The sequence below is a fragment of the Nanorana parkeri genome, unplaced genomic scaffold (assembly GCF_000935625.1).
Source record: "Nanorana parkeri isolate BGI_ZX_2015 unplaced genomic scaffold, ASM93562v1 scaffold1181, whole genome shotgun sequence".
NCBI classification, from domain to species: domain Eukaryota; kingdom Metazoa; phylum Chordata; class Amphibia; order Anura; family Dicroglossidae; genus Nanorana; species Nanorana parkeri.
This window is the reverse complement of record NW_017307449.1, coordinates 238,625-265,437: the sequence shown is the minus strand read 5'-3', so window position 1 is coordinate 265,437 and position 26,813 is coordinate 238,625. Positions and strand designations below refer to the sequence as shown.

Below are 26,813 nucleotides of genomic sequence, written 5' to 3'. Positions count from 1 at the left end.
TTTTGGATTAAATCACTATTAGCACATAGTTTGCATGTTCTCCCTGTGCTTGTGTGGGTTTCCTCCGGGTACTCCGGTTTCCTCCCACACTCCAAAGCCATGCTGGAAGGTTGAAACGACATTAAACCTTCAGGTTTTTTTTTTCTTTTCATTTTTTTATTAATGGAGGCCAGACTTACTCTAAAAAAAGTTCCTTTATTATTTAGTTTTTTAAATATCCTCTTTCTCAAGTGGTATCCAGACCGCTAGCCTTCCCCCCTGTATGGGTGCTTCCATCAGCTAGCCAACTGCTGTGCAGCCATAGACACACGACAGTGCCTGCACCTAGCTGTGTGCAGCCATAGACACACATAGTGTGTGGCCTGACACGCCCCCAACCTTGCAGTCACAGCTTGACTAATGGCAGAAGGAGCATATGGCTCCTATGCCCTCAGTACCCCCCCTTGCAACCAGGAAGTTTGGGGAAAAAAGGCTTTCTTTTGGCAATATTGTCTTGCAAAATAATTGTTTTTTTCTATGTAATCCATAGACACATAGATGCAACAAAATGGAAAAAAAAAAATAACGTGTTTTTTTCTACTTTGGCCATTGATGATTTTAAAACTAAAACTAATAATGTTATAGTAACTATAATGTATCTCGTTTGTAATAAAACTACAATTAAGTTTCCAGTACAAACAATGATTATGGTACAAATCTTTTCACAATTTGAAAAATGCATTTTTGTTCAATTTTGCAATGTTTAAAAATATGACACTGAAAAACTAATAGACAAAATCAATGTAAATGTAATAGCTAAGGGGAGAAGAGGAGGAAGGAGATAAGTAGCGCTGATTAGGTTTGACAAGTGGTATATAAGTAGTTAAATAGGAATACAATGATTTGTTTTTAATTGTAAGGTAGTTTTAACCAATGTCATATACAGATCAAAGGTTATCCTTTGGATTTACACAATAATAAAAAATGGTAAATACAATGTAACAGTACACCATGTACATGGTGTGATTCAGAGAAAATCCCTGCTGTCAACATTGCCTGCGGTAGTAGCAAGAGAGTGGCATGGCTCAGGAGGAGCAGGGCATAGGAGATGCACCCTATTAACTATTGACTAAAACCTGTGGAGTGTGTTGGCGAATTGGCTGTCTCATAGGCCCTCAAACATGTTATATGTATATTGTATATAATTACGGTTAAAATTCCCTGCAATTCCTACCATACGCTATTAGAATAGTACTTGGTTCTTTGGATGTGTTCTTTTTTCATTTCATTTCTCATTGTTTATGTTTTTAATTATTTCCATTCTAGGTCCCTCCTGATTTACAGAATGAAGTTCTCATTAGCCTGCTAGAGACTGACCCTGATGTAGTAGACTATTTACTAAGGAGAAAGGCTTCTCAGTCATCGTAAGTGAATCTGTTTATATTTACTTGTAGTTTCCTCTGGAATTAGTGCTGGGAATGTTTCTGTTTTCTGTAATGTTTATCAGGCCATGTAGATTTGTAGGTCTCCAGTGCTTTAGAGGGAAAGAGAAAAAAGAAGCACGTGATATCTTCTTTTCTCAGTGTTAGCATTGATGTGGTCATTACAAGCAGATCATTGACGCAGATTATTAGGGTCATGTACGCTGGTGTTTGTTTTTTTATTTGAATTGATGGTGGTGCATTGTTTAACTACGTGTGTTTATTAAAATGTTTGCCAGGCTTTGCTTTGCATTTAGCAAATGAGTGTATTCTATTTTGCTGCTTCTCAACTTTTATTCATCATAGTGCACAAAGCAACTCAGTAGGATTTCAAATCCATATTGAAGTGTATTCCACTTTTTTAGTCAAATTTGAGATAACCCCACTATATGTTTGTTATGTGTTCCTATTCACACAGTATACCAAAAAAAATGTTTTTTCAAAAAATATTTCTTACCTTTTAGATGTTTCTTTGGTGATGGCCTTTGTGCAGATTCCATGAGTGGTTTGAAAGTGAAAGTAGATGGGCAAACTGAGGGACAGACTGAGCTTCCTTCATGAACATACAATGTTTCCACGCCTGTAACCCTTTATTAGAACAGACAGTGTTCAAATCTAGTGTTCAACTGGTAATTAGATATTCCAGCACAGTACAGCCAGGGTTAATTAGAGTCAACAGAACTTCCTGCAGCCCCAGTAGAAAGCACTTAAACGTGCTTTCTACTGGGGCTGAGTGACAAAGCATGCTTCTCTGTCTGGCAATCCGATGAACATGTCTGGGTTTGGCGGTTGCCAGGAGAACTGTACTTGCCTGACTGCATTGTGCCAAGTGTAAAGTTTGATGGAGGGGGGGTTATGGTGTGGGGTCGTTTTTCAGGGGTTGAGCTTGGCCCCTTAGTTCCAGTGAAGGGAACTCTAAGGGCATCAGCATACCAAGACATTTTGGACAATTTCATGCTCCCAACTTTGTGGAAAAAGTTTAGGGATGGCCCCTTCCTGTTCCAAGATGATTGCGCACCAGTGCACAAAGCAAGGTCCATAAAGACATGGATGAGCGAGTTTGGGGTGGGGGAACCTGACTGGCCTGCACAGAGTCCTTACCTCAACCTGATAGAACACCTTTGGGATGAATTAGAGCGGAGACTGCGAGCCAGGCCTTCTCGTCCAACATCAGTACCTGACCTCACAAATGCGCTTTTGGAAAAATGGTCAAACATTCCCATAGAAACACTCCTAAACCTTGTGGACAGCCTTCCCAGAAGATTCAAAGCTGTTATAGCTGCAAAGGGTGGGCCAAATAATGTAATAAAAGATGTAAACTGGTAGTCCGGGCAGCTAAAATTGAATGTGAGAAATATATCGCCACGGTTAGTAAAAAGAACCCCAATTTTTTTTATCAATACATAAACAGTAAAAAGGGGAGAAAGGAACAGATAGACCCAATAAAGGACAAAAATGGGAGGTTAATAACAAACGACAGGGAGAGGGCCGAGGCGCTAAATACTTTTTTCCCGTCGGTATTCACCAAGGAAAAAGACGTATTTAATGTAAATGATAAAACACATAATTTAACAAGAAATACACCTGAGTGGTTGACTGAAACCGGGATACAACATAGGCTTAAGCTACTTAATGCAAATAAAGCATTAGGACCTGATGATCTACAGCCCAAGATACTCAAGGAACTCAACAAGGAGATAACGAGACCATTGTTCCTCATTTTTAAAGAATCCATAATGGCTGGTAGAGTACCAAGCGACTGGCGAAAAGCAAATGTGGTACCAATATTCAAAACAGGGTCAAAATGCCAACGGGGAACCATAGGACCAGTTAGTCTGACATGCATAGTATGTAAACTGTTAGAGGGAGTTATTAAGGACTACTTAATGGTATTCGTCCGGGATCATGGCATATTATAATTGATAACCAACATGGATTTCGGAAGGATCGTTCTTGCCAGACCAACCTGCTAACCTTTTACAAAGAGGTGAGTAAAGATCAGGATGGAGGGAGGGCGTTGGACCTAGTGTATCTGGACTTTTCCAAAGCATTTGATACGGTGCCACATAAACGCTTGTTATACAAGCTAAGGGATATGTGCACAGATTAATTAGTGTGCACGTGGATAGAAAACTGGCTAAAGGAATGCGTACAAAGAGTATCGATAAACGGCACCTTTTCAGACTGGACTGAAGTCATGAGTGGCGTGCCCCAGGGTTCTGTGCTGTGCCCCATGCTTTTTAACCTGTTTATTAATGATATCGGGGAGGGAGTGTGTAGTCATGTCTCAGTGTTTGCTGATGATACGAAAATTGGGAGGGTAAACACTGATTTAGATGTTATAACATTACAGGAGGACCTGGATAAACTAGGGCAGTGGGCAACTGTATGGCAGATGAAGTTCAACGTCGATTAATGCAATGTAATGCACTTTGGAGTTAAGAACAGGCAAATGGACTATACACTTATGGGTGTGCCACTAGGTAAATCTGAAACAGAGAAGGATTTGGGGGTCATTATAGATCGCAGATTGAATAACAGCTCGCAGTGCCAGGCTGCTGTAAACAAAGCTAGCAGAGTCCTGTCTTGCATTAAGAGGGGAATGTATTGCAAGGACAAGTCTATAATTTTGCCACTTTACAGATCACTGGTTCGGCCACATCTGGAGTATGCGGTCCAGTTTTGATCACCAATACTAAGAAAAGATGTCCTTGAGCTGGAAAAAGTCCAGCGGAGGGCAACCAAACTCATTAAGGGGTCGAAGACCTGAACTATGAAACAAGGTTGTTAAAATGAAATATGTTCTCTTTGGAGGTTAGGAGATTAAGGGGGGCATGCTTTTCTTGTAAAAACTGTTTAACGGCAAAAGCAACATTATTAACAAACTATTTATGGTTAGCTCCGTAACAAAGACCAGAGGGCACCACCACAAATTGGTAGAAAACAAATTCCTACACACGGTGCGCAAGGGGTTCTTTACAGTTAGAGCGGTTAGGGTCTGGAACTCTCTGCCGCAGGAAGTAATTTCAGCGAAGAGTGTGGAATCATTCAAGAAACTCCTGGACGAGTTCCTTGGAGACCGTAACATAAAGGGGTACAAGTACTCTTAAGAGCAAAATCACACATGGACTCATACACACGCACACACCTGATCAAACATAAATGCACACACGCAATAGGTTGGACTTGATGGACCTGTGCCTTTATTCAACCTCAAATACTATGTAACTATGTAACTCAATATTGAACCCTACGGACTAAGACTGGGATGCCATCAGTAAGAAAAAAAAAAAATCAAAGCGCCAATGATGACCAACAGATGAAAATAAAGTGCAAGCGAGGATAACCAGGAGTTCTGCCCCACTTCAGCCTGGGAAGCTGCAACACTATGGGAGAAAAGAAGAGAGAAGGGCGCCCACCCTAGTGTAGTGTCCGGGGCCACGCCACGGGGCCACGAAGGGGGTGTGGCCCCGGAAACGCGTCATCAAAAGGAGTCCTGTGTTGATACACAGGCATCTGAGCAGCTGATATTCAGATATCATTCTGGCTCATTTCATATGATTTTACTGATTCTCATTGTGAGTATGTTTTTACCCTGTACTTTAGCTCACATTATTAAAAACCATCTACACTAGGGTGGGCGCCCTTCTCTCTAAGACTGGGATGCCATTAACGTTCATGTGTGTGTAAAGGCAGGCGTCCCAATACTTTTGGCAATATAGTGTAAACATGTATAGAGATGAAGTGGGTGAAAAAGGATGCAGAGATCAGCACTTAAATCCAAAAAAATAACAAATTGTTTATGATGCCCAGTGCCTTAGCAAGCGCAATTCTGTCCATGTAGGGTTTACACATACATCTGAAGTGCAAGTAATTTTTTCCCCTGAAAGCATGTTGCATTTTACTTGCTTTTGATGAGCAGGTATATTACCATTTGCAGGGCATTTATTGTGATATATTTAACTTAATTCTAAGGACAGACTTGTACTAACCTGTTAGGTATACTGTTAACCACCTCAGGGCCGGCCGTTGTAAAAAAACGGCCGGCCGAGAGGTCTCTAGATCTGAGCAGGCGTCTTTAGACGTCCGCTCAGACACGAGCGGGAAATGGCAGTTATTTAAAAGCAGGCATCGATGCCTGTTACCATACCAGCGATCCGCCGGCTGTAAAGCCGGCGGATCGCATGTATGGTGTGCCGATCGGTCCCCCTCCGCGGTCCCCCACCCACCATTGTTCCGCTGATCCCGGGATCCGCTTCTTGGAGACCCCTGATGTCTCCATAAAGAGGACCTGTCACATATTTTGCTATCACATAGGGGAGTTTAATTAGCCCCCGTATGTGATAGCAATAAAGTTTAGTGGAAAAAAAAATAAATTTAAGTCCCCCCCCCCAAAATTTAAAGTTACACATAAAAAAAATAATAAAAAAAAATGCAAACATGCGTCGTGGGCGCATACGTGCAAAAAAGACGATTGCGCCCATTACGCCGCACATGTTACATATCGACGCGAACGTCGGAGTGAGAGCAATCATTCTAGGGCCATCAATCACTGATAACACTAAACTGATGAGCGGTAAAAGCTTTTAAAGCGTCGCCTATGGCCAATTTTGGGTATGGTGGTTTTCTGCGATTTCGCGGGTGCGCGCAATTTTAAAGCGTGACATGTTTGGTGTCTATTTACCCGACGTGACCCGATCTTTTATATTTTACCAAAAAACTGGGTAATAATAAATGTTTCCTAACATAATGTAAACAAAAAACTTTTTTTTTCAAAATTTTCTGTAATTTTTCCTAATTATAGTAAAAAATAAAAACCCCAGTTGTGTTTAAATACCACCAAAAGAAAGCTCTATCTGTCCCCAAAAAATAGTATAAAATTAATTTCAGTACAGCGTTGCATGACGGAATAAACGTCAGTCAAAGTACCGCAGCGCTGAATACTGAAAAATGGCCAGGCCAGGAAGGGGGTCTAAACACCTGGTCTTGAAGTGGTTAATGTTGCATAATGCGTTACTCTATTAAAGCTCCATAAAAGTGAATGCAGCCTTAAAGTGATTCTGTCATGATAAAGATTTTGCGGCCTGCCTTTGCTGACCTCAAGTTTGAGTATGCTAGTTCCCGGGCTGCCATGCAGCTATCTTTAATGCTTTTTGAGTCCTGATGTGGAACAGGTATAGAAATAGGGATTTTTGACACTTATCTGACACTCATGTACCATATACTTATTCCAGGTCTGTGATTTAAAAGCCAGATACAGGGCTTGTCTACCTCTGTCTGGTGGCCGGGATACAGCACCATAGAAGTCAGTGGGGATGTACTGCTCAGGCCTGCCAGGAGAGGGAGACATTTGCCACTGGATGTAAACAAACAATGGAAGCCAGGCCCGTCGGAACTCGGTAAGTATGCATCTGTACAAGGAAGGGTGGGATTGATTTGGTCAGCTTAAAGGGGCCGTACAGATAACTGCACTTAGTTTAAAGCAAAATGCTGCTGGCCTAATAGTCACATTCCATCTCTCAGTACCTCTTCATAGACAGCAGCACAAGTGTTTACTAATGTGTCCATCTGCTGAGGCATGTCAAAAGTGCAAATTGTCAGGAACTGGCAAGCATCACTCATGTTACAGAAAGGCAGGAGAAGGATGACGTGTCTCTTCAGCAAGGCTTTTGAAGGAAGGAGGGGCAGTTTATTTCCAGAAATGTGATATCCCTATGCTTTCTAGATGTGAGGAATGTTCAGGAAGCTGGGGCATAGTGCAAACACACAGCATATCTGGTGATATCATGTTAAACCACAATTCAACTTTGGTTAGTATGGACTCTTACTCAGACTAATGGGAGTAACTTTAGCCCATGTTTCAAGCTGACGGACTCTGTGTATAAAGAGCCTTGCAAACACCACCAACCACAATATACACTGCTGTTATGAAATGATGTTTCTAAAGAGGCAGACTGCACAGACATTTAGGAGGTTTCTAGGTTAAAAGAATTTTATATTAGCACCATTGAAAGCCAGCACAGCTGAAATAAATATTACCAACCCCTTTGTAGGAATGTCTACTATAGTTACAAGTTTTCATTTTGATATGAAAAATTATTTATTTTGTTGTTCTTCATGTAATTTGCAATAGATGCATGAAATGTGTTTGTTTCCTGTCAGTTTTTCATTTTCATACTTAGAAAAAGATCTTAGCAAATTGCGTTATTGTGTATGAAGTTAACAGCTGGCATTGGCGATGCGTGAAAGATGACGTATTTGCATAGAGTGCAGGAGGTTTTCTAAGCTCCCCTTCTGAGCAGAACAAGGTACAGAAAGTCTCTGCTTTGATTATGCAGCACGCTGGGAACAGTGTAAAGGGCACACAATTTTAAAACACTTTGATCCACTTTAACGTAAATGAAATATCTTGACTTAGTCACCACACTATTTTCAACAAAAGCGCTTCCAGCCTGTGGTTATAAGAAGGATTTTAATTAAGTTAATGCAGAACTTGCCAACAATTAATGTAACCATTAAAGTGGCATAAGTGAATAAAACATATCAGACTGTGGCAAACAATTCAGAATAACTGAAGAAACAATTCTGGTGTGTATGGACTGGCCACATGGCAGCAAAGAGAACTTTAACTGCATACAATAACAGCTGGATAGGACAAACTGAAAAGGGCTGAGTTAATAGCAGATGTAACTCTAAAAAAGGTGGATTCAAGTGAGTGTCTAGGCAGGAAGCCAGATTACCAGGGTCAGGAACTTTGTTCTGGGTAAGGAAATGTAGAAATTTGGGAATGTTTTTCTACAAATATTGAGAATGAATTCTGAAAATTAATTATTAACAAGTTAGTGGTAACTTTATAAAGTGCTTCTGGTTAAGTGGATAAAAATACACATGTACAGGAAGAAACAAATGCCTAGACCTGTCACAAATCACCGCTTACATACTCACTGGCTCCCCAGTAAATCCCAGATGCTGGCACCGAGCACCTCTCTGTTCCACATTGTACGATTAAGCACGAAGGGTGAAACGCGTTAGTGACAGGTGGAACACATTGGTGGAAATGACAGTGTGTCTTTTATTTTTGTAATAAAGTCGTTTATGTTTGGTGAAGATCTTGTGGAGTGCGGCATTTGTTTGGGACATGTAGCTCTGGAAGTTATACACTTTATTGTTTTATGGGCTTTTTCATTACAAAAGTGTTAAAGGAAATGTATAGTGATTATATTATTCATGAAATATTGCTAGGTCTAAAAAAAACACTTTGTTAGGCAACAATGACAAATGTAATATGTACAGAATATATTTCATATTTATTATATCCAGGCAGCAAATTATGAACTAGTCCAAAATTTCTGCTGTGATTTACTGCTATGCTGAGAATAGCATCTGTAGTTTTGTCTCAGAGCTAAGTAAATCACAAGAGATGCACTTGTGAGACCCTGTTTGCTAGCTTATATGGACCCATATGGATTTTTAGTTAAACAAGTGAAAAGGCACTTCTCGGCCTTTTGGCTAAGATCAAGTGTAGTATCTGTTCTTATGAGTTTTCGGTGGGGAAAAGAACCGTCCTTGCGGGGGATGGTTACTTAGTACTCGCTGGAGTGAAAGAGCGTGTGGGGCGGCTTCCTGTGAGAGGGGAACCGCTCAGTACATGGCTTTCTGACTGACAGATGCGAAGCTTGGTCTGGCTCGAGGGTTCGGGGGCGGCAGAAGCCCGTGGTGTTGTGCCCCCTGGGGGTGGCGTCCCAGGGTTGCTCAGAAAGTCCCCCACATGACTCACTGTAGCACTCGGTCACACACCATATTGCTTTTTCTGCACAACGCCTCTTGGACAGGCCTTATGGCTAGTCCGGGGCAATATTTTTGCACTCCGGCCCCTAAGGCCTGTCAGCGTGGTGCACTGGCACTTTAGATTTATTTATGCACTCTATGCACGTTTGGCACTTTTTTATTTTTAAATTTGACCCACAGATGTGAAAGGTGCAGGTTTCTTCGGGGCCTATTCCTGACGCTGGGAGGATATTCTGTGCCTCGTAGGGGGTTCTCTGTCTCCTCCCACCCAGTAAGGGGATCTCTCTTCGGGAGAGCCCCCTTGCCAAGTACTGTGGGGGACCTGTTTCGGCAGGTCCCCAAAGGAAATGGACCATCGGCCTTCGGGTTGGTGGTCCAAAGTATCTCAACCCCTGTCAGGAGCCTTGCGCCCCGGGGGGTCGGGAAGTAGGTCCCTTCTTTGGAAGGACCTTGCACCCTTGTGCACGTTTTTGTGTGCTGTGATTTCACGGTTCACTTTTTTTGTTCACAGGGGGAAGTTTTGATGCACGTCCACGGGCTTCGAAAAAAAAAAAGGCACAACTGGGCCTTCTAATTAGTAAGCCAAATATGCTTTGCAAATTAAATCACCTTGAAGGCCTATGTATTAAAGGATAAGAGCACTTATTTTTGCGCATTTATTATTTATGCCCCTTTAAGTGACATCACTGATCCCTCCCACCCCCATGCACAGATGCATTCTTATTGAGTTTCGACAGACCTGGCCTCTATTATCTTAAGGCGGGTCTACCTCTATCTCTATGAGGAGAAGAGGCCCATAGAATAGTATGAGAATGTACTGAACTTTTTTTGCTAGGAAGATTGCTTACAACCTGTAGCAGACGTCTCCTGGCCATGCCTGTGCAGTACTTTCCCTGACTTCTATGGGGCTCATCTCCCAGCCGGGAGACAGAGGGAGACAAGCCCAATAGAAGTCAATAGGTATTTACTGTGCATATGCAGCCAGGCGAACAATTTGTCCAACGCCGGATGTAAACAATCAACAGAGGCCAAGTCCGTTAGGACTGCATACTCTGTCAGGACTTGCTAAGTATGCATCTGTGCATAAGGAGGGAGGAATTGGTGTTGTTACCTTAAAGGAGCCTAAAGGATAAGTGCACTTTGTTTTAAAGTGCACTTGTCCCCTAAATATGTGTTGTAGAAAAAAATATTTTTTTCAACTTAGGAAAAATGACATTCCGTTTTATGACGTTGCAAGCATAAAAAAAAAGTTCACCAGAAAACCATTGTGGTTTTTTTGTTTTTATTTAGGGGTTTTATGAAACTCTAACAGGTCAGAGATACTTTCAGTGCTATGCACATCTACATGGGCAGGGTGTCTAAGTAGTATTTAGCAAGGCTATAAAACCAAACCAAGAGTTCCCTTGGGCCAACTCACAATGGCACTGGGAAAGTTTGAAAACAGATAATTATAGACATTGTCCTGGAAGCAAACTATACCTTGTGATGACATATATATTATCATATGATATCATACATATTATTTGCGAAAGCAGACATTAATGATTAGTTAGTGGATTTCTATCACAACAGATATTAAGAAGCTCACAAACACTAATTAAATATACATATGATATATAATTACCCTTTTTATGTCATAAAAGTAGGTTAACCCTACTCCCTAACTCTGTGACATTTAGTTTGCAAAAGCCCTACGTATCACAACCATTTTTTAAATAGAATTCTTGTTTTTTACCTTTTTTCAATATTAGTGCTGCCGATCTCCTCCACCTTTATCACGCTCTTCAGTTTCTTTCGGGCTCTCTTCCTGTCTACCTGCAGTCGCTCCAGCTTTGCCTGCGACTTTGTTGCTCTGAACGGGCTTCCTGATGGTGACAACCATGGAGCCAATGTGTGTTAGCATAGTCACTTGTAGTCTCCACCTGGGGGGGGAATTTGACAAGGTAACAATGTAAGAGCACACTATTGAGGCAATTATTACCCTAATAACAGGAAGTACCTGAACAAGGACCTTTATGGCATGATCAACAGGTATTATTTTAATAAAAGCTGCAGATTTAGAAATACAGTAATGTGTTAAAGTTTATGCTAGATTTTTGTGGTAGAGTGTAGATCTGATTTAACTGTAAATTATTGGCTTGTATTTTTTTTTAATGATGTATATGTAAGACAACATTTATATCAGACTGAGTCAATATTGAGGTTTTTCCCTTCCTTCCTGTCATCCATCTGTCCAAGAAGTTTATTCACTTGTCACTTATTTTCCTCACGGTGGAATATTTAATGATGAGGCTCACTGTCATAGGTGTTGTTTGGGTTTCCTTTTCTATTGTTATCTAGTGAGACCCTGTCCTGTTATTCAGTATTTGTGGAGATATTGCTTACTCAGGGCTAACTATTGTTAGATCTATGAACAAGGCATTAAGGCCAAGAAGCAGCCCACCCAGGTCATGAATCACATAGAAAAATACATAGAACAACAGAAGGTTTCCTGATTGCAGTCCCTGATACACGACACATACAATAATGTGTGCGCCACATCTCACTGACATGTACCATGTCGGATCCTGTAACATAGCAACAGGTTGGATTAATGTAATTTTATGAAATGACTCATAACACCCACACATCTTCAAAGTCACAAAGGCTGAAAAACTACTCAGTGGATCATACAGAACATAACCAGCAATAAGACTTTACAGAACGTATCCCTGTATGTGGCATGAAATAATAGACTTCATTCTTGGATAATGCTTGTACCTCATCTTTCAAATCACAGCTAAGGTGACATTTAGAACTTCAGAAATAAAACAAATGGCACCATGTGGGTTAAAGTGAACTTTTCAGTAATTTTTAGAAACACGTGCATGTAAAGCATTAATCTCCACAAACACGTGCTTGCTAATAAGGAATGTTTTCTATGCACTGTAAAAAAAATAGATAAAGAAAGTTTTAAATGTAAACTAGACATGTAAATTTAATTTTGTTACGAATGGATATTGGTGTGAATTTCGTTAAATTCGAACATTCTGCCGCATTTGAATGCAAACTAAAAACACAAATGCGTATGCAATCCAAATTGTGTACAAAACAAAACTAAATGGGACATGTGACTGTTCTCTGGCCAATCAAATGTTTTGGGGGGGTTTTTGGCTGTTGGGGGTTGCATTACAGGCACGTGGTCATGTGACTTTGTTTCAATAGCAAAATTTGGATGTATCCGAAATCTAAATAATGAACTAAATCATACTTCGGATCCAAAAAACAAAACAAATAAAACCCCAAACTGATCCGAAATTAAACAAATCTTTTGCGGGGTTACATGTGTAATGTAAACACTTCATGTGTGAATGGGATGTCATGGCAAACTATCTGCTGGATGCCAAACCCAAAAGGGCTGACTGGGCTTCATACATTAGTAGCCTCCTTCCATTTGCTATGAAGGAAATGACTGAAGCTCTCATGAGATACAGAATGGCTGGACTGAGAGACAAGGAAAGGCAGAATTTCAGAATCTCTAGTAAGTCAGAAAGCATCCACTCACTAGCGACCAGTCCTCCATCTTGCCAAATAGCCACAATGTTTGACAAGGCAACTGGCCTTGGAAGTAGGGCTGGCATTCAATAGCTTAAATTTAGACAGTAAATGCAAAACGTTTATTTATGACATGTATAGGCATGTTGGGCTGTAAGGACCCATTCACACAGCTAAGAGTCTGCCCATACAGATCGGCGTGCACAGCAGTTACGGGCCGTTCCCGTGAAGGACAGGTGCTGCGTGTGATTGTATGCAGCAGCCTGTTCTTCTCTATGGGAGGACGTGGCCGCACGCTCACCCGAGCTGGTGTGGGTGTCCGTACTCGGACGCAGACAGGATGGATCACAGACACCCGCACAGATGTGCAGCTCGGGTGAGCGTGCAGCGGTGTACGGCCCCACCCTACCATAGAGAAGAACAGGCTGCTGCATACAATCACATGCAGCACCTGTCGTTCTCGGGAACGCCCCGATACAGCCGCGCACGCCGCACAAATCTGTACGGGCCGACTCTTAGCTGTGTGAATGAGGCTTAAAGCTGCACTATGATAATTTCACTTATGGAAAGGACCTTCATCAGATCTTACATCCTCTTTCAATATTTATGTAAATATGTGTTAAATATTGCATATTTATATATCAGTTACTCTCCTTCCATTCAAAACATCTCTTTACTGATGTACGAGATATGTTATCTTTGAATGTTTCCCATCTAAACAGTAATCATGCAGATTTCAAAGAATGTTGAAAACAAAACATACAACAATATATTCACTTTGTCCTATAAAACTGTCATTTGGATGGAAATTGACATTATAATTATAAGGGAAATAAATATTCCCCCTTCATGTTCTAGTCAAACCTTACACCATTATCGCTGCCTGTGAAATATAGTGTCAGCTTATTACTTGAATCTCTTGAATCCAGGATCTCTTTGTTTTGACACATTAATTCACTAAAGTTTACTGATACAAATGTTTGTACCCCATATTCTGTCAGTTGCCTTAATTGTTAAAGGAACACTCCAGTCTAGATTTAAAGTGAAATATATAGAGAGCATAGCCTACCTTCTGGGTAGTTCTCATTTTTCTGCAGGCATTGCTGTAATACACAAGTGCACCCAACTCCTTTTTGTCTGTCATCTGATGATCCTGGTATACACCTGCTGGAACTTCAAACATCTTTCTTGCTGCCCCACATAGAAAGCCGTATGTAAAATAAATGGCAGTACTAAGAAGTACTCCTCCAGTCCAATTCAAACCTGCCCAGGAAGTCTAAACATGATGAAGAAAGCAGGGAGAGAGAAAGGAACAGGCTTTAGAACATACACTTATTCTGCTCATCTACTAACTCTTTATGGAGCTATCAGCTTATTCTACAGGGGTTTGCACATAACCTAATGTAAACTGAGGGAACTTTCTGATTTTAGCATAGTTGCTATGTTTACTAGAAAGTACCTCACTTGTTGCCTGGGACTGTTTTTTGTATACTGTGAAAACCTTTTCAGTGCCAAACTAAGTGGAATACGGTATGTTCTACTTTGTGACATAGTATACGTAGGTTGACCCCATACTCTTTAGAGTCAGCAGATGGAGCTTTAGGCTCCTTTTCACTCCTCCCAGGCTATTTGTTTGCTGTGAAGCATGCAATTTAACCACAGAAGTGCATGACTCATGAGTACTGTATCATCTTCTATGAAATAGGCTTCATCTGAAGTTTTAGTCAGTCAAAGCATGACAAAAGGCAGGCAGCCTCTGCTTTGCATGTGCATTAAATGTTTATGTGTACAAAGATTGCTAGTATACTATGTTAGGGTCTTTGGGATAATTGTTAGGGTTTACAGAGACCTACAGATGCTGGTTTGTAAACCGTTCACACAGCTCTGGAATTTCCTATCTCCTCGGATCTATCTATAGGCTTACAACTCTGCAAATCTTGTTTGCCCCATGTGAATGGTTTATAAATGGGTTTATAAATGAGCCCCTAAGTGTCATATTCACAAGCATTGAGCAATAGCACATTGCAGTCTATCTTTGGTTTCAGTTTTTGCACTCATAGTTGTACTGCTAATGGCAAGTCATGCATTTCAGACCATAGAACAGCTCCATTGCCTGCACTTCAGACCTCCAAGCAGCCCCAGTGCATGTTCTTTAGGCCTCACCTCAGCCCTAATGCATGCACCTTAGACCTTAGATCAGCCCCACTATATAACCTTCAGACCTCATATCAGCCCCATATTTTCTGAAACACAGGGAACCAGTAGCCAGGCCTTTTCCTCAGCCGCCGAAGGTCTTTCAGTGATGTCAGGGATGGTCAGGCTTTGTAATTGACAACCTAGACAGTGGGCGCCAGCACAAACACCGTTACATATAAAAAAGAGATTGAAAACAACACTTTAAAAAATATTGATTAAAAAAGTTAACAAAAAAAAAACCCAAAACAGTAATAGTGTTCCTTTAATTTGAATGACCTGTATTGCCTTTTAGCCACCAGTTACCAAAACTTTATTTTGCCTACTATTTTCCAAGGCAGGTCTGAAGCAAATCAGTAGTTAATGGGAACTACAGAGAATTGTTTAACTTACATTGCTATAGAAGACCACTGCTTAGTTTGCCTCAAGACCATCCAACAGAACATAACCAGAGCACTAAATGAATAACAATACCTCATAGGAGTTGCTCTGTGTGAAGTTGTGAAGCAGCATGTCAGAGATGTTAACACTTGTATTAGACATCAGGAGTACACTCACATAACAAGTCTGAACACACAGCAGCTTGATTGATGTATTTGAACAGTTATATATATATAATTTATTAAAGGGATATGTGAATTTTTTTTCTAAAACAATACAGACTAATGATTTCAGGGCAGTTTCTTTATATTTATGAAGAACTATAACCCAATCTATGATTATACAGCAATGGAGTATGGCAACCAGCAACAGAGGACTACAGATCTCATCAATCCATGATTATTCAGGAATGGAGAATGGCTACCAGCAATCATGGATTGCTGAGATTTGTAGTCCTCCGTTGCCGGTTGCCATTCTCTATTGCATTTGGTTAGCACTTTGACATACACCAATAAGAGAAGAACAATAGGCAGCCACAGTATAAAAGTTTACTTAACTGCTCTCAAGAGGGTATGGCAGGCTCCAGAAGGGCTGTGAGGGTCACTCAGAAGTGCGTCTACGGCCGTTCACCAGGACTGTGTGCGGTCTCACCAGGTCTGCACGTAGATCTCATTAGGGCTGTGTGCTGCGTCTTATCAGGGCTGCATGTGAATCTCTCCAGGGCTGCGTTTGGGTCTCACCAGGGCTGCGTTCACGTCTTACCAGAGCTACAATACAGTGTTGTATTGGCTATTGCTGGGCTCTCTGGGGCTGCGTATGGGTGTCACCAGGGCTGTATGTTCAGCTCTCCAGGGCTGTACTGTCGAGTGCTGGGCGTCGGGCTCTCCAGTGCTGCGATTGCACATATATATTTTTTTTACAGAAAACTTAAGCATTTGATTTTATAGTAGTTAAGGGGGTCAAATCAATGACCGTTTTCAACTGTAGTGATGCAAACAGTTAAAGGAGCAGGATGGAAAAGTTTTCTCAGGCGGAAAAATGTCGCACGTCTCCGTTCACACTGCTCGATTCTCGTACGATCGCGGGATTTCCCGCGATTCTCGTACGAGAATCGAGCAGTGTATGGGCACCTTTACAGTGAATGTGGTTTTCATTAAAAAATCAAATGTAAAAACCGAAGATTTCTTCTAACTTCCTGTTGCGTCTCACAGACGGAAGTGTAGGAAAATCTCACCAACAGACATAGATGGCAAAAAAATAATCCGACAAGGGTTTCCTTTAATATGACAATATTTGTGCTCTTTATTTAGACGGGCGTTCTTCCTCAAATATCTTTTGCTTCTTGCTTGAAATGCGCAGCCCACATCCTCAAAACCCTTATCAGCTGTTTTTAGTTTGCTACATTCCACTTCATATTCTGAAAGCAATTAGCTATGATTGCTGACCATGATTTCTCTTTGCTCCAATTCCAATAAGATTGAGTAACACACCTCTCTGAAAGGCACTGTTTTTCTTTCACAATTGTTATTGAAAGAATAGTTTAATAATGTTTTACTTCCTGCTGACCAGCTTACATCTTTATTTTTGCAATATTAGTGCTGTCTTTGTGTGTGTTTATAACCACACACACTTACAGGGTTATTCACAAAAGGGTGAAGAGTTTGGAGAAGTGAACAATCTAGGCCAACATAACTGATAGAATAATTCTCCAGTTCAGCTCACTTTTCAGTTCAGCTATGTTGTCCTAGATTGCTCACTTCTCCTACCTTCTCCAAACTCTTCACCTTTTGTGATTAACCCTGTTAGTGCTTAGTCATGGCTGTATAAAACACTTCTGCTCATGATATGCTTTTCATATATCTGCGTGGATAGGGGTCTGGGGCTGAGTTATTCACAGCAACTAAAGAGACTTCTCCCTTTATTTTAAAATGGCACTTTTTAAATCAGAAGTAAAGTTCCAAAAATAAAAATATGCTGGGAGGTAGGGATTTTTGGCAGAAGAGTTGCTTCTGCCCAAAAAATTATTTCTCTACATTGTACGACACATGCTCCATGCAGCGTACACATTCAACCCATTCAAGGAATATCTAAGATTCCATGAATGGGCCCGATGCTAGAGAGGATGTAACTCCTGTATGCATGTGCAGGAATTACATCATCAGTGGCCACCTAATGGCCAAAAATGACTTCCGGAAGTGTCGGTGGCAGAGATGGTAGCAGTGGGGTACAAAACTGAAGATCAATCCGATGGTGCTGGATGGCACAATCGTGCCATAATGTGAGTATACTTGCACATTAGGGCAAAACCCACCATTCATATAGCCATGTACACTAGAAACATGTCAGCTAAAATCTTATCGGTTGTTGTGGGTGGCCTCAGTCCCTGTAATTCAAAAATAGTGTCATAGACACACATTAGAAATTAGTCTCCTCTCTGTGAAGAAAATGGTGCAACTTTTGACAGCTTCATTGTAACTGTTGGTCAGGTATATATGAATCTGTTGCAAAATTGCCTAAGACAGAATTTTGTCTGCGACACAATGCTTACATGTGAGACACAACATGGACGAGATCCTATTTACCTCCAGTTGCCTTATTACTGATCATGGCACCATTGCACCATTACTCAATGCATTTTGTGCAGCTGTAGTAACTGAATGTAAAAGTGTAAACATGATAAATTGTTGCACATGTTGGAAATAGCAAGAAAACAATTTCACAGCTTTCTTGAATTTGGTTCAGGGCTTTCTAATACGGCCATAGAGCCAGAAAAGTGTTGCAAATGCTTTATTGACTCATCCTCAGTAAGCTCTGCAACAACACCTATTGTAGTATGGCTAGTTAGTGAGGGCATTTAGTACAGACATTCTACACAAATTGTATTCAAGACACTGAAATTATTATTCTGAAGACTAAATACTATAACATTTCCTAGGGTTTACCCTAAACATGCTGCTTTTCTGACCCCTAGTGGCTAGCTGTAGGTATTGCACTAACCCGATGAAGTCAAAGAGAATATACAGTACACACTGGAGTGTTTATCTTGCAGGTTTCAGACACATGAAAAGGTACAATAAACACAGCTGCATTAATAATATGTTTGTTTTGTGCTCTATGATATATGAGTATTATGTTCAAATAAAGTTGCCTTTCTCTGTGTTTATATTGAATTTGTCTAGCTTTGTGATGTGCATTCGATAGATCCTTTCAGGGCCAAGGTGTTTGGAACACACTTCACTGTGTAAACACATTTATGCATCACTCAAGCAGTATGTTTTTCACTGTAGCTGTGCTAATGCGCGATGTACTACATAAGTGCAATGTTAGGCTAGATTACATGGTTAAATTTGGCAGATTAAAAAAAAAATTAAAAATGCAGTTCAGCTTACCTTTAAAAAGAATTACATGTACTTTTTTTTACATACAAATGTATCTGAATTCTATATTGATATCAGCCTCCTGTCATCCCGACTACAGCAGACTGGGAGAGGAAGGGGCAGCACTAGAAACTAATAAAGCTTTGCTACATACATAGGTGCCAACAAGAAACATGCTGACTGAAGGAGAAAGCAGAGTAAACAGAGATGATGACCTATTAGGGTATTGCTTTTCCTTTATTGTCAAATTTGGAGGCTGAGTGGGGCAATGATACCACTGTATCCAAAAAAATCTAAGAGAGTGGTGTCACCCTCTTGTACTGTCTGTCTGAGGTGTATTTACATTGCATATAGCCATAATTGTCCTTCATCTTATCCTTCATCTTAACTTCACAGAAGTCCATGAAGGTCAATAAGCACATTAAAAGCTGAGCTCTGACCCATACTGTTAACCACTGAGACTTCTGCATAGTTTTGTTCTGTAGTAGGATGCTTCAGATAACTCTGGCTATGAGCAGGGACACTCAAAGACTTACTATGTACATAAACAATTTGTGGAAGGTCCTAGTGGGCTTGGACTACATGATTGAGGATAAACCCTGTTTTTAAGTACAAATGTATAATGTTCTGCCAAGAATATAATAGATAGATAGATAGATAGATAGATAGATAGATAGATAGATAGATAGATAGAATGATGTCTTTGGTTAACATAATGTAGATATTTAATATCGTTGTTTGTGTAATTTTCTGCTAGGAGTCCAGAATTGGTAAGATCAGATGGGTCTTTCTCCATTGAAGGAAGACACTCCTCTACAGACTCCAATAAAGCCTCAAGTGGTGATGTTTCCCCATATGACAATAATTCACCAGTATTATCTGAACGGTCAGTTACTGCAAGACAAGAAAATAGCTCTGAAAAGGTCCTCAAGGCTGCAGAACACCAGACGTTGGTTAGCCATTTGCTATCTAAGACAAAGGAAAACGCTCCAGCGCAGTGGTGTTCAAAAGGTATGAAATGCTAGATACATATCATTCTTTTGTTTACATTTTGGAGAAAATAAGATGATAGAATGATTGGAGATAATACATTTTATATATTCTGTGCATATGGATCAAGGTAAACTGTTTTTATATCATACTATGGAGTGAGTGAGGAATGTTCATCTTGCCTATAAGCAGGACTGCATTAAAGTAAACCTGTCTAAAAATCGGGTCCATTCAAACTGTACAAATGATTAAAAATGCATAGGCAGGGATTTTCTTTGGCAAAAATCACATACCAAACTAAAATGTTAGTCTATAGTTACAGGCAGCTAAATGTATATAAGAATGCCAGGTCCTCCTATAGGTATGGCATTTGGATTACTGTTTGGCACTTTAATATGATGGGTAGTCTTACTTGCCACAGGGAGGCTTGGCCGATTCTCGCAGGAAAAGTATAGGTTTATAGCTGGATCTACTAAACAGTTTGTCCTTCAGTCGACCAAGTTTGTGATAGGTTTACTTTAAGAAAAAGATGGGCCAGGTCAAAGATCATTCTATTGGGCCCCAGACTATTTATCTGTCTACCTATCTATCTTATAATCTTCATCTCACATTGATTTTTTTAACTAAACCTGGAAATCAACAAGCCAAAAGGATCTCTTAGATTCCAAATGCCCTGGGGGTATTGGGTAGATAAGGATTCTTTTTACAGTCCTGCAATTTATAGTATGTGGTAGTTTTCTTGTCTTGTTGAGTCTTTTGCTTCTTCTCTCAAACACCATTGACTGCAACATACCTAGAAATTCAATCACTCCACGGCATTGCCTATGAATTGTATCCCTTTCTGTTGCTGTTTTTCTGTGTAGTCTATCATTTTTTGAATTAAAACAGCACAGTCTCAATTTGGCATAGTGTGTAATCTCAGCAGTAACCTGCAGAAATACTAAATACAAAGCTTCATGCAGATGTCCACTAGAGGGAGACTCATCAGATCTGTGTACACAGTGTTGTCATTAAAATGTAGTACAACAAGTATGTAAAATGTGAGTTGCATCAAAGGGTCTTTAATGTAATAATATACTATGTGTACTCACTGAAATACACAACATAATTTCCCTTTTTAGTCTATATTTATTACTGCCTGTGCAATTATAATTGTAAGTTTTTTTGAAATATCAGTGGTTCTTTTTAAAAAAATGAAAGTTTGCATGGTAACAAGGTGGAATGCAATATTTATGCAGATTACTGCTCATACCAAACGTTTCTGTCTATAGTTCTCCTTTGAAAACAGAAACAAAATAGATACGGTTCAGAAATGTTTCAAGAGGCCTTTCTCAATCAACGTTCTGTAAAACCATGGGTTTCCTCCAGAGGTTGCTATGGCTTCATGCACCATTAAGCAATTTCTGCCTCTCAAATAAGTAACCACAGACACAAATGATCTTTTTTAGCTACAGTATCTGTAAGGGGGTCTTTCTTCCCACTGGCCACCAATGTAAGGAGCATTCTACCCACTAACCACTATGCTCATGTACTGTGAGCTGAGGATACAGTAATTATTACCAGGGGTTTTCTGAGACCTGAAAGTTATTTCAAAAGTTCCTTCATGCAAAAAAGTTTGACTGATTTAAAGAAAAGAAAAAAACAGAACACTATTTGAATTGATGATTCATTAATGAACATCATTGATATTTTTTTCCTATGTTAAAATAAGCAGTCTGTGAAAGCTGCTGCATTATACTTTACTAATGCCACTAAAGAGATGGAAGTGCTGTTTAGTTCAAAGGAGGGTGATTCCCTATGTGTGGCTCGCCAATTAGTACAAACAGGGCCGGATTTACCATTAGCACAGTAGGCCTGCCACCATCTGCCTATCGGTAGAAGAGGCAAAGAGGTGGCATTTCCCTGTCCTATTGGCCACATATTTTTTCCCCTTCACCGGCCATCTCATATAAGTTTATTTACACATTGTCAAAACATCCTAAACAAAGTTAGCATCAGTGAAACAAGACAATGTTCTGTGTAAAAGAGGTGTTCCTTTAAAAGGAGTGTTACTTTGGGCTCCAATGGTTGTGTGCCGACAGACTCCCATTATGGAAATCCGGTCCTGGGTAAAGACGTCCTTCTGTCTTCTCTTTCTACATCATTTCAGCTATCCATCTCCTTCTTTCCTTTTTATTAGAGCAACTATACATACAGTCTTTCTTTCATATCAACCTTCAACTTTCTCCTCTTGTTTCCTCCTTGGGCCTAACAGCTGACATGCTTCTCCTTGAGGTATATTTTTCATTGGCTTTTTGTGTTTGTTTGCCTTATTTTTGTGAATGCACAATCAATAATAAATGTTTTTTGTTTCAGAATCTGCACAGGAGCACTTCGACATATGGGGTACATGGCATTCCACACTAAAATCTTCTTGTAAGGATGAAGGAATGACAGGTAGGATATGCTGTCTTTTTCCAGGAACAGACAACCTTTGCAAATTTTGGGCACAACACAAAATTATAAGAAATAGGCAAAGTAAATATTAAATTGTTATCAACTTTGCCATTTTATGATGGTACCTGCTTCAGCAAGTCAGATTTCTAGGGATACTGGACAACAAACCAGCAATTTCTCCCAACAATACACCTTCCCACAGCCACAATTAGATTCTTACCCTCAACTGTGCCAAATTGATTAGTTAAGGGCACCTTCCAGTGTGAGGAGGCACTGCTGCAGCACACAATAAACATTTTTTTTTTAACCTGACATACATTAATGGTATTTTGTACCCCTGGCTGTAATTCTTCTTTAAACCCTTCGTGACGGGAGACGTACACTGTACGTCTCGCCACAAAGTGCTTAAATGATTGGCCACGTACACTGTACGTGACCAGTTATTTGTGGCTCTGTAAATATCTGTAATATTGAGGTATTCATTAATGAAATAGTTAAGCCGTTACATACAAATACCGGATCGCTAAACAGCAATCCCGTATTTGACAGCTGAGGATAGAAGAGAGGTAGCAGAGTGAGTCACCTCTCTGCTATTCATTTGACAGCTCCATAGACTGGCCCCACATCTATGAAGCTGTATGATACATTTCAAGCACAGGAATATTACAATGTATCTCTGTGCCTGAAATGTATCACTTCTGATCGTCTGGCCACGATCAGAAACCTTTAGGCTGGGTTCAGAAGTGAAATCCTATTAATCCCTATGGGCATGGTTCCCACCTGGGCGTATTTCAGCGCGATTTGTCACGCTGAAAAACGCCCTATGTGCGAAAAAGTATTTGAGCTTCTTTTTCGCACGTAGGGGCAGATTTCTGTGCGTATCCATTGGTATTCCCTGTAATTTTCTGTACCAAAGCGGTACCCAGAGCCACACTTGGGAATACAGCGTATGTCTTACCTTGTCCGTGATCCCCGCTGTGTCCTCCGGCCGCTGCTGGCATCTGTCTTCTGGGTTCCGTCCCTTGCAAGCGTCCGCATCGCAGGGGGGCGGAACCGGAGGGAAGTTTAAAAGTAAAAAAAAAAATGAAAAACCGATAGAGAAAAAAAAAATCATACCGCCAGGGAGGTTACAAAATGCGCGTCGAACGCACGTTTTATTGGGCAAAAAAACGTGCTTCAAACGCAAGGGCAAAAACGCGCATAAAACACGCCTATTAGGAATGCCCAGGTGTGAACCCAGCCTTAGTTCACACCATAAGCAGTGCTTTCCGGTCCGATTTTGGCCAGAACGCACTGCCTCGAATTGCAGCCAGCTCACTTTTTTCCGGGCTGGAGGGGGCGTGACATTAAAGTGAATGGCACCGTAGCCACGCCTCCCGGCCGCAATACTGTCGCCCGCACGGAATCGCAAGCCACATCGCGCCTGCAGTGCGGTGCGATCAAATTGCTGCAAGCACTATTTTTATCGCACTAGACCACAGGCATAATGTGCCTTGCGATCCCGTGTGGATGATCGCATTGCAGCCGCAGGGCGTGGTTATGTTGCCATTCACTTTAATGGCCCGCCACTCCCCCTCCTGCCCCACTAAAAAGGTAGCCGGCCGCAATGCGATGCAGTGCGTTCTGGCCAGAATTGGGCCAGAACGCACTGCATCTGGTGTGAACGAGCCCTAACAGTTCTCAGATAAGGCTTGTAATAAGGTGGCACCATTTGACTTCAGATCAGGCAGGGTTAGCTGTGTCTTGCATAGTGTAGAATAGTTTAATTCTCAAGCTGATGTGTCTGTACATTGGGCTAACCTACAGAAACTTAAACCTAAAGGATGCCGCTGGTACTGTTAATATCATTCCGGCAATCTTCTGGTGCAAAACAAAACTGTGGTGTACTTTGTTGTATATATAACTTATTTAGTATTTGCACTGGTGTGCTTGTAACTCAAAATATTATTATTAGTTGTAGTAGTATATCTGTAAAAAAAATAAGTCAAGGCAACTGGACTTATCTGTGAAAGTAGTAGTAGTAGTTTTCATTTTTTTCATTTTTTTTAATTTTCCAATGTGATAATGTGCCAATTGTTTTATTGTAGATTGTTGTCCCTATTGCCCTCCTCTTGTTGCATTTCTGAATGCCAGTACAAGTTGTATTTCTTGGAAGCAGCAACATTTTCTTTTTTTTAAGCTGCTTCAATGTGAATACACCCATAGACACATATTTATTGAGATGCTGTGTTAAATCCATGTTGCATTGAATTAGTTAATATTATTAAAGTGATACTAAACTCAGGAGTTACATTTTAAAAATGCATTTAAGTACCTTACTACTAAAGGAGAATTATGGGGTGAGTGAAAAACACTCATCCCCCATAATTCAAGTCGTCCTGTGACAATTAAGCTGTCACAGGTTGGCTCAATTGATTGGGAAGTCAGCGAACACATGCCCCCAATCGCTGACTTCCCGATCATCTCCCTGCAGAGAGCGGTGACTGTCAGTCACCGTTCCCTGCAGGGATTTTGCCCCTCCCCTCTCTGATCCTCCAGCACTGATTGGAGGAATGGACGGAGAGGGGGCGGACACAGCTGGCTCTTCCTCTAGATAGGCTGAGCCAGCTGTCAATCAGCCAACGGGGTGGATCTCGACAGTATTGTCGGGATCCGTCCCACCTGCAGGGATCTCAGTATATATCGGACAATAGCTCGCTATATACTGAGCTTTGGGTCACAAGAGAGGGTTAGTATACCCTGATGAGAACTATGGGGAAAAAAGGTTACCCCATAGTTCTCTTTTAACTATTAAAAAATATATATATCTTATTTGTTTATCACTTAGCTGTAGATGCTCAAATCATCTCTGAATTGGTGCTGACACTGTCCTTCCTTCTGTGGAGGGTGGCTAATTTTGTTCTCCATGGTCCCTGTGTGTGTGTTGTAAAGTAGCCACCACTCCAAGCTCACTCCTGTGATAGACTACAATCTCATGTTTAGTTTACTCGTTTGTATTGAGATTGTGACAAGCTTCATTTTAATTGTTCATGTCTATGTTTTCTCCTTTAATCGTTCTAACACAATATATTTCATTCTCCTCCTAGGTTCATATGGGAATATCTATGAAAGTAGTTCCTTGCACCAAGGACAGTGTTCTCTTTCCCAGGGTAATCTGGCACAGAACTGGTCTTTGTGTAAAAATTCATTAGCTGAAGTGGACAATGGCAAGCCAAACATACGAAGGACAAATACATCAACTGCCATTCCAGAGTTTAGACCTCACAATTTAGTGACACGTATTTGCAGTACTCCACAAACAGATACAGCTAAAAGAAATCTTGAACACAAGACAAGATGTGAGCAACACTTGGCCTCAAACAGTACAGAAGATGTAACAGAGGACAATGCAACAGTAACATGTGCTCCAAACAGACCACCTCCTTTGAACTTGCGCCATTCTGACATCAATAGAAATGAAGCAAGGCTTCCGCCACCCTATCCTGGTTCAACAAAACAAGCTACAATGCAGCCTCAACGATTCCCATTGTATTCAGCAGAGCAGCCAGTACTGAGGCCACCAAGGTCCGAAACAGTTGTTGGGGCATCTTTAGGAAGGACTCCATCTAGTGAGCAACCTGTTCAGACTAGACAAACTTCTTTAAAAACTCCAACCAACAGCCAAAACAGTAAAAACTTGACAGATCCTGACTGGCAGGAGTGGCAAAGAGAAAGATGGCAGATATGGGAACTTCTTTCAGCCGATAACACAGACACACTACCTGAAACACTAGTATGATGCTTTGGTTGTCTATGACATTGACATTTAACTGCTAGGGGACTAAACCAAACAATGGAATAGTTGTAAAAAATTGTGTTAATTTTGTTTCCACATTTTTATCTGACTTTTTTCTTAAAATTAATACTTTGATAACATTGCCAAATATCCACAACTTTATTTGGTTACAGTGTACCTTTCATGGCTTCTTCACTGCTCTGGCAATTCCCAGCATATCATTATTTCTAAGCCATGCCTACAGATCATTACACATTTTAGCTACACAATGGTAGCATGGGCTGTAATGAGCAGTTGGTCTGGTAGGTTACTAGGGAGGCCTTAAATGGTACCCTGGTCTTGGCTTTGAATATTCTCGATTCACCTTTCCTAGTAATGAACTGTATTTCATGGGCACGTGTCGAAAGCTAAATGAACAAAAGCTTTTTAACTGCACTTGGCTCACCATTATACATTTTTTTAGCAATTTTAACATGTGCACAAGCTGGTTTATGTGCTTTGAATCAATTTTATCAAATAAAAAAAAGTGAAACTATCTTTTTACATTGGTTGAAATTGCCAAATTCTAAAAAAAATATTGTTGAACAGGGTCATGCAAATTCCATTTTACTGATTTGCAACTATACAGAGTAAAAGATTATTCACTAAAAAGGTCTATTTTCAAGCTAATGTGCTTTGTACAGCAGTGATCCTGCATGAACACTTGGTAATTTGCTTATCCTTTTCAGTGCTGCACTGCCCTGCTCTGTGACATATGCTGGTCTGTGGATCAACGTTGTTATCAAACACAGTTATATACACTATATAATATATCAATATCTTGTGTACTTTCCTGTATTGTTTTCCAACAATAAACTGGAATCACTGTAGCATTTAAAA

At 40.6% G+C, this 26,813-nt stretch overlaps 1 protein-coding gene across 1 annotated transcript in view; it reads left to right on the top strand.

The window, feature by feature from the left end:
* ARHGAP6 (Rho GTPase activating protein 6) overlaps positions 1-26,001 on the top strand; it is a 220,499-nt gene extending 194,498 nt beyond the window's left edge. Inside the window, exons 10-13 of the mRNA XM_018568383.1 lie at positions 1,306-1,403; positions 19,491-19,744; positions 22,079-22,159; positions 25,246-26,001. Of these exons, the coding sequence (XP_018423885.1) occupies positions 1,306-1,403; positions 19,491-19,744; positions 22,079-22,159; positions 25,246-25,937 (1,125 nt within the window). The 3' untranslated portion in view covers positions 25,938-26,001. The remainder of the gene's footprint in view (positions 1-1,305; positions 1,404-19,490; positions 19,745-22,078; positions 22,160-25,245) is intronic.
* The last annotated feature ends 812 nt before the right edge of the window (positions 26,002-26,813 follow it).